Below are 19689 nucleotides of genomic sequence, written 5' to 3'. Positions count from 1 at the left end.
AGTAGGGTGATACCGTCTTCAGCTGCCAATCTCCTAGCCTCTGTTGAAAAAGGAGGTTTCCTTGTAGCATACATATTTAGCATCACTCTTCCTCTTTCAAAGTACCTCCAAAAACCTGAAAGTGACGTCTCGTCTGCCCTTAAATTTGCTGATGACACGGTCAACGACTAAAGTATTTGTGTAACCCATCCAAAAATGAAGATAGCAGCGGTATTAAATAATTTTCCGCATTATTTGATAAGGCTGAAAAAATATCTCAAGACAATTTTGAAACAGTAATTGCTGTGTCCCGGCAAGTGGGGAAGCAAACCAGGAGAGACTCTTACTTCACTCCTGAGGAATATTATCGTCGATCAGTATTCATACCTTGCATCAATTCTTTTATTACAAGTTTGGTTGACCGGAACCGCTAAAAACAGAGAAATTCTGGAAGCTCTAGATTGTTTACTCCCAAAGAATGCAAAACAAAAAAATATTCACAAACTGAAACCGCTGAAACTATTCTAAGTCAGTGGTCTGATTGAAAGGTTGAGGCAGTGTATAAAGGATGTAAAAGAGACGAAATACGTCCCTTTGAAAAGTCAAGTGGATAGGAGAAAGAAATGTAGAGCTGCTTCAAACCAATCTTAGGATTGTTGACCTATGATGATGACGATGAATTTAGGTGGCAGAAATAAAAATAGCATGATATGCCACAAAGATAATGACTGTAGCATATAACTAATAAAGAACTCCATACCAGGTATTTATCTCTCATCATGAGTCTCTAGTTTAGGCTTCAAGTACAAAGATAATTTATGATAGCTACTCATAAATAACTAATTTACAAGTTACCATCTATGAACAAAATAACCACAACTTAATAATAAATTGAGACCTCAAAGCCACATAAAATGTTTTACAACATCCTAACTTCATTTCACTTGTACAAAAAACCTCTTACCAATTACATTCAATTCCTTCGATATTAAGTCTAAAGGCCAAGTGAGAATGGTTTTTGCCTAATGACCAATGGGTTCCACATTCAAAGCTGAAAGAGCTGTTTGAGCCATCAATAACCTAAATGGTTAAAACAGGCCCAGGTTAAGGAACCTTCTGCATAATATGTGCAAAATCACAAACTTTTGATTTAATGTGCCGTGAGCTCTATACCAGCTGTTAAAAAAATTTCAGGATTACATATATACCAAGTGAGTGATAAATTTTTTTTTTTAAATTGCCTTTGCAAAATGACAAACAAACTTTAATCATGAATGGCATTAATTGTTATGCCCAGTAAATACCCTATTTCCAGTTGCAGAAGATAGCTTTAAGGCATACTGTATTGTATTAAAAATAAACTCATGAAATTGAGCCTATTTGCATGACATGTACCGAGGTTGAAATCTTGCACGTGTGTGGACAAAAATATCAAAGTTCACAATTTTGTTGAATAAAGACAATCCAGATTTAATGTGAAGGTATGAAGAGCATATGGTCTATCATGTTCCTGGCTTCATGACTTTAAAACAACCAGCTGAATGACCTACGTAAATTGATCAGTCAGGTTGATAAAAATAGAACACTCCTCAGTGGGCTAGTAATGCATAACCAAGCTAAAAAGGATAATTATTTTCCATTTTTCAAAGCTGATAATATGAGAAGTAAATTAAGTATAAAAGTGATCAAGTATTGAAATTTAATTTTACAGTGCATAAAATATCCAATAAAATTTCAATAAATACATTTACAATTTAGAAAATAAAGAAATTAAGAGCATTGAAGTACCTTTTATGCAATGTCTTAACCTCACTTAATTCTACTTCAATTTTCTTAAATGCAGCACATGAAAGGTATGCCAAATATATTTTATCAATTTATTTTTAAAGTTCAAATCTTTTTGTTAAAATGTTTCATTGGATATTTGTTTGATTGTAAATTTAATTTGTAATACTTAAACACTTTTTTATAAATTGCACCTCACATCTTTTCATAAAATGAGCCTTGAAAATGGAAACTAAATTTTAAAAAAGTCTATTTTTATAAATAAACTAAACCTCACGAGCTTATATAAACAAGATTCAAAGAACAAAAAGAAATATATTATGTACTACAAAGGAAACTAATGCCTAATTTTTTGACATTAATGAGGTTTCAATTCCCCAATATAACAATGATAATCTTGGAAAAAATATTTATAAATATTCTTTCGCATAAAATAAAGCAAACAACTTTGTACTCCATCGAAATAATGATGCAAAAGGAAAAAATACAACCCATTGAATGAAGTTTAAAGTATACCGGGACTAGCCTCGTTGATAACTTTTACGGGAGTCACCTCAATGCACAATTGTGCGAAATTCCACAGAGAAAAAATCATTCGCCTTGACCGGGATTCGAACCCGGATCCCCTGATTTCCGGTCGAGTGCTTTAGCCAGTTAAGCTACCGAGGCGTCATTCTTCCCTGTGGATATTGGGCTGCTTGTGGCATCATATGCTCAGCAGCCCAGCCACATCTTGTCCGGTAGTGTCCGAAAATATCCACAGGGAAGAATAACGCCTCGGTAGCTTAACTGGCTGAAGCACTCGACCGGAAATCGGGGGATCCGGGTTCGAATCCCGGTCAAGGCGAATGATTTTTTCTCTGTGGAACTTTCGCACCATTGAATGAAATTTTCAAGTACATTCCTCAGCTATGAAGAAGATTACTTTAATCACCAATTTGAAGATATGATTAAAATTTAATAGGCCGAGAGGATGGAAAAACTGATGCCCGTTATAAGTTGGTGTGATAATTGGAAGAGAGTACATTCAGGTACTCTCGGTCAATCGAGATCAGAATTTTGCATGATTTTATCATAAAATTAGCCCCACAAGTCTAACTTTTCATTTACCTGGGTACCTATAAGGCTATAAGTCATAATAGCTCACAAAATTTCAGAAGATAAATCCATAGAACCCATTAGTATGACAATAATAAATACTGAAAACAAAATTTGACACCCAAACTTTTTCAGTCCAACTTTCTATCTTCAGCCATCCATTTCTACAATCTCTCTAAAACAGAGATACCTTCCCTCTTTATCAATTCAAACACTGTCAATGTAAACTTTGGAGTACTTATTTTTGCATGCACACACAAAAATAGAAAGTTCTGAAAATTACAGCCCAGAGGTTTAAAGAATTTCCAAGCAGAGTGAAAATCCAATAAGAACTACACAAAATTTGAAAGACAACTTACTTATAAAAGTAAAATTCATGAACTACAAAAGCCCACAAGAGGAATAAGTAATAATATCAATTCATCAAACGATTTTCTACGAGAGAAAACAATAAGCTTTGGTTCACACAGCTTAACAAAACGCAGTGATCTCTCCTAGCAAAGCTAGATTTAACATTTTGTAACAGTGTCCTGCCATGCATAAAGTGACTGATAAGAAAGAAATTCATTGCAATAGTCCTATTTCAAAATAAAAACAGCACTCAATAGGTAGAGCAGATAGAAATGGATGAGGGCAGTTTCTTCTGATTCATTACACGTTAACCTCCACCAAAGATACATAAATGTAAAGTGATGGAAAAGTTACTCCCAGCCAATTTTGACACAGGAGTTAGCAAAAACTCAGCTAGCAGATGCAAAGTCGATCAGTACCAATGATAAAAGATAAAAATCAGGGAGGCAAAGACTGAGAAATATCTCATCCAAAAATTTTCAAGAATTTGTTTTCTTTTTTTATATCAATGAATGAGTTTCCTTGAAAAATGTTTTAGTGCCTTTCCCTCTTCTTCAAAAACCTCCTGATGTCCTCTTTAAAAAACCCAACTCACCTCTTTCAGTGGTCCCTCTTAATCACCCTCGCTCCCCCTTATCCTCTCCTCTTCGTTCAGTCCCACGTAACAAACGTTTCCCTCACTTTCGAATCGATTCCCAAAAATACCACTCGCTATGCAGTCTTGTTCTCATATGTTCACCCCACATAGACCATCTCCACTATGTACACCCATTCCCAACAGTCAATTCTTCCTTTGGATCTAAAACCTTTCCAAGAATGGCCATTAAATCTCTAAAATTCTCTCTTTTAATACCAGGTGGCATCTCTGCTTTTCCTCACAACACTTCCTCCATCACCAAGTTAAATTTCCAGAATGAACTTTTCTCCTTCACAACTGATTCAACTTCATTCCAATTTTCACCAAGCTCATCACTGTCATTACTGTCCATTCCCCTTTTTTCCGATCTAATTACCATTTCCAAATGACTTAATCACTTCATCATCTGTCTTTCGCACAAAGGTAACCTCCATTCCGTGATGCTTCACGATTCCTCAATACCATCATATCATTTCCTTTTTTAAACCACTTTCCTCCATTTGAAGACTGGGTGCTGCTGATGAAAACCTCAAATTCTCCTTGAATTTGAGTAAGTAAGGCGTTAAGCTCAAAAATTCTTAACCATTTCATTCCTTAAACCACTGATATTCAAATCTTTTTTTATTTCATTTCATCTTGCTCCTTTTGAACAGTTCTCCTAGACCTTTCCCATCGATTTCATTGTCTCCTCCATAACGATCTGGATTCATTTAGCTGATTATTAGTTTTTTGAAGCGTAATCTTTTAGACCTTAACTTCTTCCCACTGAGATGCATTTCAGCAATGCCTCTACCAATTTAAACTGGAAGCCAACACAAAAATGGTTAAGAACCTTATTGTATGTACATTGTAAGAGTTACCACGATAACTCTTTGACCACGATATTCCACAACAATTCACAGAGAGTTCCATGGAGGTTAGCTGCTGCTTGGAGAAATGGGGAATGCCAAGCCACCTGAACTACATTCAAAACGACAAATGTCACGAAATAAAAAAAAACAAATCCTTTCTTGTAGCACTCGAAACATGCATGTCACTAAAACCTTTCCAAAACTAAATAAAAGCATCACATACTTATTCCCAGAGTATGAAAACCTCATCCAAAATTGTTCGGTTTGATAATGTTCATTCTAAACAGTGCACCCCCATCTCTCCCTTTCCCAGAACTACACAAACTGATTCTGAAGCGTATGTAGTTAACTGGCTAGCTGGTGCAAGTGCAGGCCCCCTCCTACTCCAGGATGGTAGCGGGCGAGTGGTGTCCCCCTGACCTTCCACTGTCCCCACCATTGGCCGATGAGTGCTGGGGAGGTCCTGAAGCGATGGACGAGGCCACGTGGTGAGCCAGCTGGTTGCCATGTGGAATCGCTGGCTCAGTGTTCCTCCGCTTCATCTTGCTTTTCTTGAGCATTGTGGCCTGTGGTTCATGATTGCGTTGTGCCCGTTTTTGTTGTGATATGCGTGCGTGAAGTTGGTGGCAAGGAGGTGGATTCATGGGTCAGGGCCAGTCAATGGCATTGTGGTTGTAGGGTGCAAATTGAGGTTCAAGTGGTAGTCGAAGAAAGGGATGGAATCAGGAAAAAGTAAAAAGGATTCAGGGAGGAGAGAGATAATTACAACAGATAGTTGAGGGATGATGAAAAAGTTTTGAGAGGCATAGATTGTATTTTGTTGTAGTTGAAGAAAAAAATGAAGTGCCAGCATGAAATGTTTCATACAGTAAAATTATGTAGGAACAATTTGCGTGTTCATGTGGCACAAAATATTTGAGGGGCAGATTAAAAAGAGATAAATGATCCGAAAAAAAAGAGAGGGCATTCCAAAAACAAACACAAGCCAATTTTTTTTAAACAAAGACGTAAAGTGATGCCATTATATTGAGGAGGAGGCAAAAGAGATTTTAAATGGATAATAAAAGAAGAAAACAAACAAAACAAATAATTTAAAAAAGTTAAGATACGAAGCAATTGAAGAAAAGTGCATGTGAGATGAGGAGAGAATGTTTGTTTATATATTGTGAGGGTTGAATGTGAATAAAAAATAGATGGGCAATAGGAATGTATTTAGTGTCGATGGTGGCAAGGGTTTTGATGGAGACAGGGAAGTTAAGGAAATGCATGAGGTTTAGTGTGAAAAAAGAAAGCAAAGTGAGAAATAAATACTACTCTGGCAATTGCAAATTTGATTGTTCTATTTCATTCATTAAATCTGGTTTCTTATTCTATGGCACTCACTACAAACATTATCCCTCATACAAAATTTCTCTTTCAAGAGCTAATTCAGATTTACTTAAATTCTGAGCGAAAGTAGTTGGACCTTCTCATTCCATTGAACTGTTGAAATCAGTTGTAGTATATTCCCAGGTAATAAAGCTGCCACATGAATAGATCTTAATTACAATTTCAGCTTGTAAAAACAAGATTTTCCGACTGCACATGTACTGTAATCACTATGACATTTTCACATGGAATGCATGTCTGCAGCCAAAAAGAATGTGGTCTTTTCCTTATTTACTTGAAAAGCATAATTACTGGCAATGAAAGCCTTAATCATGAAGCACTTCAAAATATTAATCAAAACTTTCATTATGCAGTGGTAATACAAATATTTAATGGATTTCCTTACAGCCTGGCCTCATATTATATACAGAGTTTGAGCAACAATTGTATGTACAGCACAAGAAACCTAAAATAAAAAAATAAAATAAAGGTAGGTAAATAAAAAATTAACCATGCACTCAAATTTAATTTCTCAGCTAGTACCACCTTATATCATGTCACATAAAATTCATTAATGTCATCACATGGTCAATGTTTAGGAAGGGATTGTCCAAGGGTAACTGCAATCTCAATCAATAACTTGATCAAATATACTGTCCATAAAATTTTTTTCAAGAAAAGTTTAAAGGAAAGACTTCATTGTGAAAAATACTGAAGATGAAACAGCAGTAGAAAAAGTGAAAAAGTGCAAAGTATAACAGGAATATATAGTAAAAGTGCAGAGAGGAAGTGCTTATTGGTATTTCACAAGCCTAGTGTGGTTCTAGAGAGAGCAAGGAGTTTCTAAGGAATTTGTGACAATGTTCCTCATATGGCAAAGAAAATAAAATATGCAAGTCATAAGGCACCTAGCAGTTGATGACATGTTTTTGAAAACAAGGTTTAAGTGTCCAAAATTTTCCTCATGCCTACTCCATTGCATTAAAAAATGAAATTCAAAACTTTATAAGACTGTTAGTAGAGTAATATTTAAATAATCAATTATCAAACAAGTAATACGCAGTCTAAACTATATGCTTTCAACAGAAATGCAAAATATATATGTACCAAGGTTCAACAATGATCACTTATTCCAATGACCATTCAAAATGGCAGAGATTAAGTTTTCACGAGGGAAATGCAATGAAGATAACTGTGACTCTTCCACTAAAAAATCTTAAGATGCAACAGTATGAAAATTTTTATCTCCTGAGCTGAAGGTAACATTTTTACTTTGTAGTACAATCCCATAATTTAATTTATTAGGCAAAAATAACTAATAAACACCTCAAAACATTTTTCAATGAAAATGAGCAGATCCAAATACTTCTACAAATATTAAAATGTAACAACAATTCATACTTGTATACTGCAAATATGTGACATTTTCAGTACTTGAGGTAATGAACTTGAACAAGCTATTACATAATACTTCTCACTCAATCGAAGTTCACTAATGCATAGAAAACTATTTATACGGCCTGAGAAACTAGTATAAAACACAAGGCATGGTAGAAATTTAAAATAATCTTATAGAAACAGTTCCTGCAATCCATCAAAGCTACAGTATTTTCGCATTGCAAAATAAAATTCAGCTTAAAATTTGCATGTGATACACTAAAGCAGGACACCATGCCAAAAATTCTAACTCTTGCTCTATCAGCACTTAATCCACATGCAGGAAAAAAACAAATAATGACTTTTGAAAGTCACAAAAATATATCATTACTTCATAAGAACTGGAGTAGATATCAAAATGTAACAATCAGATACTTGGAAACATACACATTAAAATTACAGGTACTGATAATCTAAATAATAGAAATTAGAAATATTATGACTCAACTGGTGATTACTCTAGTGCTCACTATACATTTAATTGCAGCAATGTCTAGCAAGATCAAATCAAAAATTTTATTCAATTACTGTGAATGTGCAGAAATACATAAGATTTTCACTGAAGCATTCTGCAAAGTCTGAACGAATCCAATTGCATCAGAAATAAAATATACTTCACCTTAAGTGCAGATTTTAGCACAACCACATCACCAGGACTCTGAACCCAAGGTTCCCCATCCACTTGCACAGGAATGTCCGTATGCAAATGTATTTTTATGTGACCTCCCTAAGAAGGAAAATATAATAATCATTACACTTCAACCTAAATTGAAAGATGGACACCAAATTTGACCAGAGATCTCCCATATGCATTGCATTTTTATGCACTCAATGACAAAAATAATAGTACAAATAAAACATCTGGTCAATGATTATAGTAAAATATTAACAGGATAGAAATCTATCAGGCAAAAAAGATAATTTTTCTTGGCAAATTTCATCCTTGGAATATTTAACTTTGCACTGTGCTCGTGCCTATCCAGGGGAGGTCTGGGGTGATTGGGGCCTTCGGCTGGGGCTCATGACGGGCCCCCCAAACAGGAGAATTCGGGGGTTCTTCCCCGGAAAAATGTGGGAAATTGCATGTCCGGAGGTGGATTTTGACACTATTCTGGCTCTTTAGAAGTAGAAAAAAACTTATTTAAAAAAAATAGCAATTTGGTAAGAAAAAATACTGTCAAAAGTGAAAATTTCACGTCTTAAAAAATTTTAAAGTGTATTATGGTTCTCTTATCTATTTAGTGAATTGGTTCCTTGAAACTGAACTGAAATCTAAAAAAAAATCTAAGATAACCTTTTCGAGTCGCCCTCCCAAGAAATAGAGAACCTGTATTCCTCTGACACATTTTTTTATTTCGATGAAAACATAGAATTTAATGATTGCAATAGAATTAAGTCTTTTTAACTACAGCTTTCATGTGCACTTCGTGATAGATGCGAGTGCCGTGGGGCCCCCCTAAGCCACAGGGCCCTCGGCGATCGCCGACCAGCCGATCTTGCCGAACTGTCCCTGTGCCTACCTCATGATGGACCTACATTGATAACACTAAGTACCATCTGATATTCATGGTATCATTTACTTCAGCACAATAGATTTAAAAGAATACCAAATCTGATACTGTCACAGTTACAAAACTCTGTGAGCCTTTGTTCACTTAAAAAAAATATTATTTGTGAATTTTTTTCATGCCTCTTTAGTCTTGGGAATATCTCTAGCTAGAAGGCATGAGGCAAATCATTGATTCAATTTTTATTCTTTTCATCAAATGTGGCCATAAATATCATGAAACTGTAGAAGAGCTTTCACCCAATATTAATTGATGACATAACATGCAAGTGCTTGATTCATAATGAAAGATTCTCATGATTTAAAGAAAATTTGCAATAATTTTGAGGACCCTTAAGAATGCCTATTTCCAAGATAACACAATCGTATCATTCACTCCAGCCTGAAATCTCAATTCAATATATGAACTGGATGGTATTGGTATGTAAAGATAAGTCGGTATGAAAAATTAGCTTCTTCATTTGGCCATTCTCAAATAAGTTTAAAATGCAAAAATGTAAAAGTTGCCACCAACTTTTCATGAATTAGGAACATTATTATTAGAGTTTTGCTTCATTTACTTTTTAAGATAGGACAATTCATTGAGTGAAGGAATGACTCATGAGACTAAAAGCAACAACGAACCACTTGAGGCCAACATGTGAGACAGCAGAAAGGTGACCCACTTGGCAGGTGTGCGTGACATCAAAATTCAGATCTAATTATTTTTCAAACTCTTTCATAATTGACAACAAAAGGAAATGGTGAACGAGCCCATTTGGGTTTCTAACACTTTAAGATTCATCCCATTTCAATTACTACATGAAATGTTATGAACTGAGAACTAGGGAAAACTAAGAGAACAAATGAACATCACAAACATAAATGAGTTTTCCTTAATGAAGAAATAACATACAATTATGAATTAATACCTGAGCTATTCGCATGGCAGAACGAAGGCCAGACTGGATTTGACCTAAATGAACCACTCCGGTAACACCCACAACTTCCAGCATGCCATCCCAATGGTTTGGTTTAGAAAACTGATCCTCCTTTTCAGGTCCCCAAGGATTGGCACCAGAGCCCCAACTGAAAAGATTACACCATAGAAAAATGAAACAGATTACATCACCAATACAAATATGAAAACATCTAAAGCTCTGATATCTAAATGACTTCATCAATAACTGCTGTATTTGATGTCATATTAGATGCACCATACCCTTACAAGATTCATCCTCATTTCAGTATGGCACACACAATACAAAAGTCCACCCAAAGGCCCGGCACCTCAACAACTAAGATTTAGATCTTAAATAATCGTACAAATCGAAACAAGATAGCAAACAAGCTAGATTGTATTAAAATGATAAAGTTTGTTTGATATCTTGCTCCCAACTCCTTTGACATTGCAAAAGAAAGCAAAATGGCAGTAATATACAATATCATAAATAAATGATAAATAACCTCACATAATAACAATGAGCTTAATATTAACAATAACAACTACAGCATTCTTTAAAAGAATAAAAAATATATATTAAAAAATATCATGGAGTCAGTATCGAGCATTAACCCATGGAGGTCGAACCTTCACATATAAGATACAGGTGATTTTTTTAGCTATTATTTTGGAAAAAATGAGCACCTTATATTCCGTCAAATACGAAATTGATCAATAGAGGAACAAAATCATAAAAACCCAGGACGCAAGAGTTATGGACATGAGGTATATCATTTGCTAGCATACATCTGAAATATGCTACTAGCAATTTAGGTACAAGACAGAAGTCTTAATATACTGCAGAGGAGACTTAACACATATGCTGAAGTAATCCTTGGTGAATACCAATGTGGCTTCAGGCCGGGAAGAGGAACAACCAACCAAATCTTTGTAATGAGACAATGCATGGAGAAATGTTATGAGTACAACATTGACCTACATATGCTTTTCATTGATTTCCAGCAAGCTTTTGATAGTGTCAATAGAAGAAAAATGTTGAAGGCATTGGAGGGATTTGGAATACCAAAAAAACTAATTAAGTTGGTAATTATGACTATGGAAGGATCTCAAGCTAAGGCCTATATCGGGGGCAAGACTAGTGAAGCCTTTAAGATAACAACTGGAGTAAGACAAGGAGATTCTCTATCAGCAGTACTATTTAATCTGTGTCTACATGAAGCCATGAAAGAACTGGGGTTAGAGGGGACAATTGTGCATAAATCTACTCAGGCATGTGCCTATGCCAACGGTATAGTTCTAATGGCACGGAATATGGATTCTCTGAAGGAAATATTCAAAATCTTAGAACAGAAGAGTAAGAATATAGGGCTCAGAATCAATGAGAGAAAAACGAAATACATGAGAATGTCGACCACGGAAGACAGAAGATGGACTCAAAATGTTACATTTGGGCAGTACAACTTTGAAAATGTAAAATATTTCAGCTACCTCGGTACTAATTTAAGCTGTAAGAACTCAATGACAGAAGAGATCAACAAGAGGATAATGGCTGGAAATAGGGCTTACTTTGCTAATATTAAGCACCTGAAGTCAACTCTTCTATCTAAGGAGATGAAATTCAAGATCTATAAGACACTTATCAGACCGGTGGTGACATATGGAGCAGAAACGTGGAGCATCTCCGCTGGAAACAAGCAAGCTCTGTGGATATTTGAACGGAAGGTTTTGCGAAAGATGGGGTAACTTGGAGGATAAGAACAAACAAGGAAATAGAAAATATTATCCGAGGGGAAGACATAGTGAGGTTTGTGAAGACCCAACGGCTAGCTTGGCTAGGTCATGTAAAAAGAATGAGTGAAGAAAGGATGCCTAAGAAGATTCCACATGGAAATATGGATGGAAAGAGAAAAAGAGGAAGACCGAGGAAAAGATGGATGCAGGATGTGGAAGAAGACATAAAGGCTATGAGGATTGTCAGATGGTGGGAGAAAGTGCAGAACAGGAGAGAATGGACAGGCGTCTTGAGAGAGGCCAAAGCCCATACCGGGCTGTAGTGCCAAGGAAGTAAGTACAGAAGTCTTAATCTATTACATACAAAATATTACAATGGAAATCCCTTTATTGAAATCTGTAAAAATGAAATGTAGTTAACACATTCACTGAGGAGTTGAATCTTCCATTCCAGGCTGGGACTGCGGTGGAACCCACAATAAGGTAACAGGTATACTTAATTCTATCCAGAGTGACCCACCAGTGCTAACCATTGCCTTGAGGTGGTGTCGCACTTGGGGGCCTTCTGCTGATAAAAGCATGTAAAGGTGAAGTGGAAGCAATGGCAAAGCCACTGTTTGAGCCCACTGCATTTAAGGACTATGCTATAGGCCTTCCCAGAACAGTGCCTCAAACATGTTACACATAAGTTACCATTTATAGCATAGATACTCCAAGTTTTAAGCCTCAAACTTCTTATTTTGCTCTACCAAGACTCAGGGCTGCTAATTTCTTAGTTTTTACATCTTGAGTGCTATGATGAGCATATTATGTAACTGGTGGATCATACTGTAGCAAATGTGTTAAGAAAGGTTTGGAAAGCATATCTTTCTTCCCATAAATTGCTAAAGAATGAAATATTTCTGCAAGATACCCTGAGAAATTTCATGAAAAATCTTAAATCATCCCTTCTAAGGACCATATGCAATAGCCCTATGCAAGAAAAGATAAAAAAATGTACATGGCTCTAGAGTGTACCATCATTATAGTAAAAAATTAGAATAATAATCAAATTTCCCCAATAATTTTTAAGGCGTCGATTTTGTTAAAAAAGTAATTCACTGGCATTTAAACTTAATCCCATTATTTTTCTCTAGGGAATTTCAGTCACAAAGGGCAGTATTCAGAGCAATATAGTAGTTAATGGGTGAAAGGAAAGAAGACAAATGACTCATAGTTTGGCTTTAGTGCCTATCAAACCATAAAATACTTTATGAATTATTCTATGAAAACCAACCTTAAAATGTTGAGGATGATAATTCCTTCTACAGGAGGTAGCTCAACATGACGTCCATCAACCTCCAACCGAATTTGTCGGTGAAGGTCTTTGCACATTTTGGGTCCCACCATCTTACGCAACCCCATTTTTACATACACTCCTTTGTTGTGAAGCCTGAAGCAGCATTAAAAGGAAAGAAGATTAGGATACAACAGATTATTAATTCACAAAATATTCTAAACAAAAAACAGAATCAATTTCCACTTTAATATCAATCTATTAGGATTAAAACTTAGGCTTCATCAAATTTGGGTATTTTAAGTGTTGATGGTAACAGAACTGAAACCAATGGCTGGAATCAGTTCTGAAATAGCACAGCCCATGAGGACCCTTGGCTTGGTTGTTGTTGCAAAAGTCGAGATTTATCAAAGTGGAGATGCCATGCTCATAAAAGTTCGGAGGCTCGGCAGCGTGAAGTCAACATTAAATAAGGGTGGGAACCCAATCTATTCTTATGTGAGTTTATAAGGAGAGAAAGGAAGCTGACAGAAAGTTTTCTTGCTCTGGTTAAAAATGTTGCCAAGCTCTTATTGATTACCCAATTGGATAGCTTCCTCCATAGTTTATTTCTCCAAACATGTATGAATAATTTATAGACAAAGAATGCATACCTGCTGTTAAATTTATTAGGGTTTTCCTCCCGTGCATTATGGAAGTCAAGGCAGAGATCAGCATCAATTCCAATACCAAAGTAGTTGTTCATGACAAAGATTTGAGTGTTGTCCTCACTAGTTGAGCCAGCTGAAAAAATTAAAATGTATGAGGTCAGTATAAATTTCTAAACTAATAAGGTTGAAACTTTTATTAAACATCCCATCCGCAAAGCCTACCAACCAGAGTTCAACTGTGAAACTTTGGCTTGATTCTATTTATTCAACATTTAGATTTCTGATTGAAGCTATCACACAGCTACTAGTAATGAAGGTCCTAAATACCTTAAAGATTAGGTAGGTGGATATTAAAAAAAACTGGCTGAGTAAGAGAGAGGTAGCAATTTACACTTATTATGCCAATAATAGGTATTCTAGAACACCAAAATACATACATAATAATGAACAACTAAGAGGTTACGGAAAAAGTTAGCAATTACATTATCACAATGGTTAGAAATCACATAACGTACTACTTAATGGTGAGGGTTTTAAAGACTGATGTTTACTTGTAGTCTTCTACGGCTTTGATTTTCAGATGTCTCTATGGCCTCTGGGTTTCACCGCATAACATTTGTTGATGATGACAGTTTCAAGTGCATTCCAAACAGTACATTCAAACATTAGAGTATTCAGCATTCTAAACCAAGAAGCTATAGAAACTTGATTGACTGATATTTCTGTCTTATTATGGGAAATATACAACATTTTCAATTCAACAATAATGATGAGTATTAGCCAAAGACCTAAGTATGATCTAAAAAAAAACTGACTTCCCCTGGATTACGTCTCTTTCATAAATAAAACAACATCAAGAATCAAAATCATTTCTCTTGAAACTATTCTCTGTTTTTTTTCGTTTTACCATTGCAGGTGAGTGGGTAAGGCTAAAGCAAGAGGTAGTGAGGGGAGGGAAAGTTTCTCGTGACGTGACTTTCTCTTGGCTAATTAGTAGACAGTAGGCGTGGCCTCTGTCAGTTGCTCTAAGACCTCCGTTAAGTTAACATCGTGAATCTGCTCGTGGAGCAGTGCTGCCAAACCTCATGCTTTTCCCTTCCATGTCTTTAAGTATGCCTTTCACCAACGGCGTGGTAGCCGACAATGTCACGGGCTTCTGTGAAAGGACTATCCTGGATACCTTCCAAATGAGTAGAAATATTGTCTCGACATCGACAGTTTCAGTGACAAACTAGGGCGGCTATGTACATTTGGCACTTGCCCCCTCTAGTTTTGATCCTAGGTATGCCCTTGCATGGATACATCGCTCACCTGTGGAATTAGCCAACTGCTGCTGTTGTGTTCCACTGGTCCCTGATGCTCCTCCAGCTCCAGCTGCACCAGCTCCCGTCTTGTCCTCACCAGACGACGATGATGAAGATGCCTTATCCTCTGGGTGAAAGACCACTGTCCACCGGTCCAGCCGGATTTCTTCTGCATCAATTACATCTCGCAAGAGATTTAGTGGATCTTCACCCCCCGTGTAACCAGGACCCCAGCGCAATACCCTTGCAAGGTCATTTCCTAAAGTATTAATCATCATAAGAGCAATAAATGAATAATGCCAGTAAAACATGGTTAATTTAAATAACTGAGATGAATTTAATGATGCTTAAATGAATGTCCATAAAATTTCCATTCAATTCAGTAGTGTAGTAGTGGCCTGAAAATATATTTATTTGCCCATCTTCCTAGTGCAAGCATTATTAGGACAAATTAGTTCAATTTACTGCTTCACCAGCAGCACAACCACATGGATCCATACCCTGGACACTGCAAAACCCACTCCAGCATGATTTGAACCCACAACCTCTACACAAGCATGCAAAGACAATATCCTGCACTGCCAATGCTGGCAGTATTATGGGCATGTAAAGACTAAGGCTCTCAGGAATATTGTAGTCCCTTATAAATCCCCACCTACCACCAGTATTGTGTCACTTCGGACTGCTTTACTTATGGCATTTGCCCATAATCCATAGTGATTTAGAGTCCAAGCTTCCAGCATATTTAAGAATTTTTGGCATTCCATTACGTATTTACATCACTAAATGGACATTGTTAAGATATTCAAGAAATTAATTTAACAAAAAAAATAAATATCAACAGAGTGGTTTTAGAAACTTCAATAAAAGAGAAGGGACCCAAATATCATACCTGTCCCAAGAGGCACTATTGCACATGGAGGCGATGAACATTCACTGTCCTGCCCAACATTATCTAAACACTGCAACACCCATCCGATTGTTCCATCACCACCACATACTAAAATTCGATAGTCCTTGATGTGACGGAAAACATACAACCTAGAAGATAATAGATTTAAAGATTGAATCAACATGTTAAATGCAACTGAAAGTGATTTCTAAATCATAATATATGGTTGTTGTCAGTAGCTAAAAATTCACATCAGACATATACATCCAAACACAAGTACTAAATTTTATACAATTTTAACCCCTCAATGCCGTCATGCGTACCCAGTGTGTGCCCTTTAAATTTTGTATACCGCCGTCATGCGTACCAAGTACACTTCCTGACCTACTGTATATAATATTTTTTCTCTGCCAGATATTGTATTTTAAGTTAAAACTAATTACTCGATACTTTGAAGTAACGTTTTCCCTCTCCAATAAAATATTAATAGGAACTTAATGCCACCAGAATTTTTTTAATGTTTTCATGAAATTCTGTTTTAAATCCATAGACGAATTTGGTCCAAAAACTCAACGCCTTCCTTCCACTGTACTATCTTGAAAACTGCCGCCTATTCTGCTTGTGAGACATCAAGAGGGGTCAGTTACTTTAGCTTGAGATACGGTATCTTCTAAGCTCACTGCCTTCTCTCCGTCTTCTCCTTGTGTGTCGTCACCTCGAGCCCCAAGTGTGTTTGGTCCGCCTCGTTAGTCCTAAGCATCCTAAGCGAAGGGGCCATGTGCTTTGCTGTGCATTTATTTTTATTTTTTTTCTGGGCAGTAATTCAGGAAGATAAGGTTCCTTCTAAACAGTCAGCGCATACCAGGACCCCTTCGAGATATTTTCTCATCTCTTGATGGAACTTCGAAACCATGCGCTTCAGTCCAATAGAGTCATTCATGCTGTGTGGTGTTCTTTCAGGCAGTGTGTTTAAATTCTCATCGGGTGTACTTCCTGTGTGTGGTATTTTTATTTATATTTGGGGATCCTACGAAATGGGAATAGTATTGAAAGGCAAAAAAGAGACTCTGAAGTCTGTTTGTGGGTTAGGTTACAATAAATTCATTGGTGGGGTGAATTTCATGGACCTGTTATTGCATTCATACCTAATTCCTTATTCCACATACAAGTGGTGTACGAAGTTATTTAGGAGACTATTGAATGCCGCAGTCCTAAATTCATATGTTGTTCACAAAAAAAACATGTATAAAAAATTGACTCATCATTTCGCGTGCCATTGGTCGCGGTAATATTTTTGAAATATCCAACTTCATACGGACTGTTTGGACATGGCCGTCACTCCTTATGCAATTTAGTACCAAGACTCACAGAAATACATTTCCTAAGGACAATTCCTGCAGCTGGAATGGAATCAAAGTCTCAAAGGAGGTGTGCAGTTTGTGCCTAATATGGGAAATGAAGAGACTTAGTGTACTGGTGTGAAAAATGTGCAGTCGGATTATGTTTGGATTGCTTCAAATCTCAAATTTCAAATTGCATCAATATTTACATATTGACATTTGAAAAATTAGCACGTGATTACCTATGTGAAATGATACAGTAATAATAGAACAAAGTCAGAGAAATGGGTAAAGTAATACATTTTCAAGTAGGCGAAAAGGGTAATCCTATCGAAAGTATCCAATCTGTTATGAAATTTTCAACCCCAAATAACCAAAATACATCATGAAATTGTATTTTTTAAATGCATGGAACGTTAGAGATCTTGCAGCTTATTCGAAACCAAATTTAAATCTTTCAAAACTGAAAATTTATTCATTAGTTCATAGAAGGAGATACATAAAACAATAAATATTTATTCAAATAGCTCGAAAATTTTTTACATAGTAGCGCATTGTATTACGCAAGTTTACAAAAATGTTCAATGATACTGATCGTATATAGTGAAAGATATAAATTATTGAATGATAGGATGCCAAAAAGGCTAAGTCATTTAAATCTCATCCAGCCGCTGGGATGGGATTTAATTAAATGCCCGAGGCGGTTGTGGGGTAAAGTAAGAATGTGCGATACAAATTGGTAAAAAGATGTTACCAGAAAAATGGTCTAACTAATAGCATTGAAGTATAAGAGAGTACACTTTAGATAAATTATTCAGAAATAGATTGACTTACCCAGGTAAAGGACCTCCATTGTCAAGATCAAAAACTTGGTAAGGATTAAGTAATTTCCTGAAGCTAGATATCAACTCAAGCCCTTGACAACCACCTGACTTGACATTAACAAATACTAATAAAGGTTGAACACCAGGAGGAACCATGCTTGGCTCAATGTTAGGCAACAGCATCACTGAGAAAAAGGAAAAGGAGTACGTAAGTACACAATATTATCATCAAATTGATTAAAAGATGCAGTGTAACCTTAATTTGAAAATAAATATTAGAGATGGGTCGAATAGCAGATTTCTCGAATTCGAATATCGAATTCGAATATTAAATCATAGCTCGAATATTCGAATACCTCGAATTTCGAATACCTCGAATACTAAATGATGAATGCTGGAATGTTTGACTCGGTTGCCTATGCAGCAGGCAACACAAGATTTTGGGGAGTAATTTTGATTTCCTTAAAATGATTCGAACAGGAATTTAGCTGATCAATGAATAATTTAATTTTATGGAAACAATTGGGCATATAATTAATTCAACTAACATCGCTTTACCCCCACTCCTGCTGCCAAGTGCTAGCTGACAATCTGAGGCATTTTGCAAAATACAAGCTCTTTTCCACCGGATTTTCTTCAATTATTTTCAGTCCATCTTTGGGAGTTCTCACGAGATAAGAAGATGAATTGGAATTGCTATCAGGGAGAAACCAAATATTCTGAGAAAATATCCTTTTGTCTGTGACTGTAACAATAAAGATTTATAGCACCACTCATAAATTGTAACTTGATATATGTTTTCGGAAAAAAATACCGCATCAACTTCCGAGAAGCTCTGCTGCTCATATCGAGTTTCGCCAGAATGCTAAGTCTCCGTCGTGTTTTGACATTTATTTCTTTGCGTAAAATGCTTAAATAAACTCAGAAATACGTCGTGTTTGGTCTTATTCTTTTTGAAATTACGCGCACATTACTAATATTTCAATTCAATAAAGGTGTAACATCAATTGACGAAAGTCATTTTTAGACACCCTTATTGTGCTAATAGATGACTCATGCAGCGGTTAACCTCCACAGAAATGGGGAACTTCGAAGCTGATAGGAAAAAAAAGGTCAGTGGGGGAGGAAAGGGAGGGCCCGAAACACGTTTCTATTGTTCTCGCGTATTTTTTCGAAGCTAAGGTCTTCGTAATATGATCCCTGCGCGAGCTGTGACCTTTTTTTATTTTGAAGAAGAGGAAAGCCTCAGAGGGGGGGCTAGTGCTGAATGGAGAGGGATATCGGACCTTGGGAAATGCGCTAATGTAAGTATCCCACAGTACTCACACAGCAGTTGACCTCCAGAAATGGGGAACTTCGAAGCAGGTAGCCAGAAAAAGGTCAGTGGGTGAAAAAAGGGGGGAGGGCGTGAAACACGTTTTTATTGTTCTCGTAACTCGATATTTTTTTCGAAGCAGGGGTCTTCGTAATGCGATCCCTGCGCGAGCTGGGGCCTTTTGTTTGATTTCGGAGAAGAGGAAAGCGTCAGAGTGGTTGAGGCGAGTGCTGAATGGAGGGGGATAGAGGATCGTGGGAAATGCCCTAAGGTTGCTATCCCACGGCACTGAGTTTCTCCTGGTGGGGGGAATCGGGGATTTTCGGATTTCTTCACCCGAC

The 19689-nt window shown here is 36.5% G+C and overlaps 1 protein-coding gene across 4 annotated transcripts in view; it reads right to left on the bottom strand.

Moving 5' to 3' along the window:
* The window catches only part of LOC124164529 (diacylglycerol kinase theta), a 239081-nt gene that overhangs the window by 14718 nt on the left and 204674 nt on the right, over window positions 1–19689 (bottom strand). For 3 of the 4 annotated variants that reach the window (XM_046541886.1, XM_046541888.1, XM_046541889.1), the window contains 8 exons: window positions 18044–18218; window positions 15870–16018; window positions 14985–15236; window positions 13677–13806; window positions 13024–13179; window positions 9985–10141; window positions 8126–8233; window positions 4545–5267 (listed from right to left, as the gene is read on the bottom strand). In XM_046541886.1, the coding sequence (XP_046397842.1) occupies window positions 5082–5267; window positions 8126–8233; window positions 9985–10141; window positions 13024–13179; window positions 13677–13806; window positions 14985–15236; window positions 15870–16018; window positions 18044–18218 (1313 nt within the window). In that variant the 3' untranslated portion in view covers window positions 4545–5081. Of the gene's footprint in view, window positions 1–4544; window positions 5268–8125; window positions 8234–9984; window positions 10142–13023; window positions 13180–13676; window positions 13807–14984; window positions 15237–15869; window positions 16019–18043; window positions 18219–19689 lie in introns of those variants that run through there. The other variant, XM_046541887.1, reaches the window with a different exon arrangement.

This window comes from Ischnura elegans, chromosome 8 (genome assembly GCF_921293095.1).
Source record: "Ischnura elegans chromosome 8, ioIscEleg1.1, whole genome shotgun sequence".
Taxonomy (NCBI): domain Eukaryota; kingdom Metazoa; phylum Arthropoda; class Insecta; order Odonata; family Coenagrionidae; genus Ischnura; species Ischnura elegans.
The sequence above is the reverse complement of the archived record's forward strand: the minus strand, read 5'-3'. Positions and strand labels throughout refer to the sequence as shown.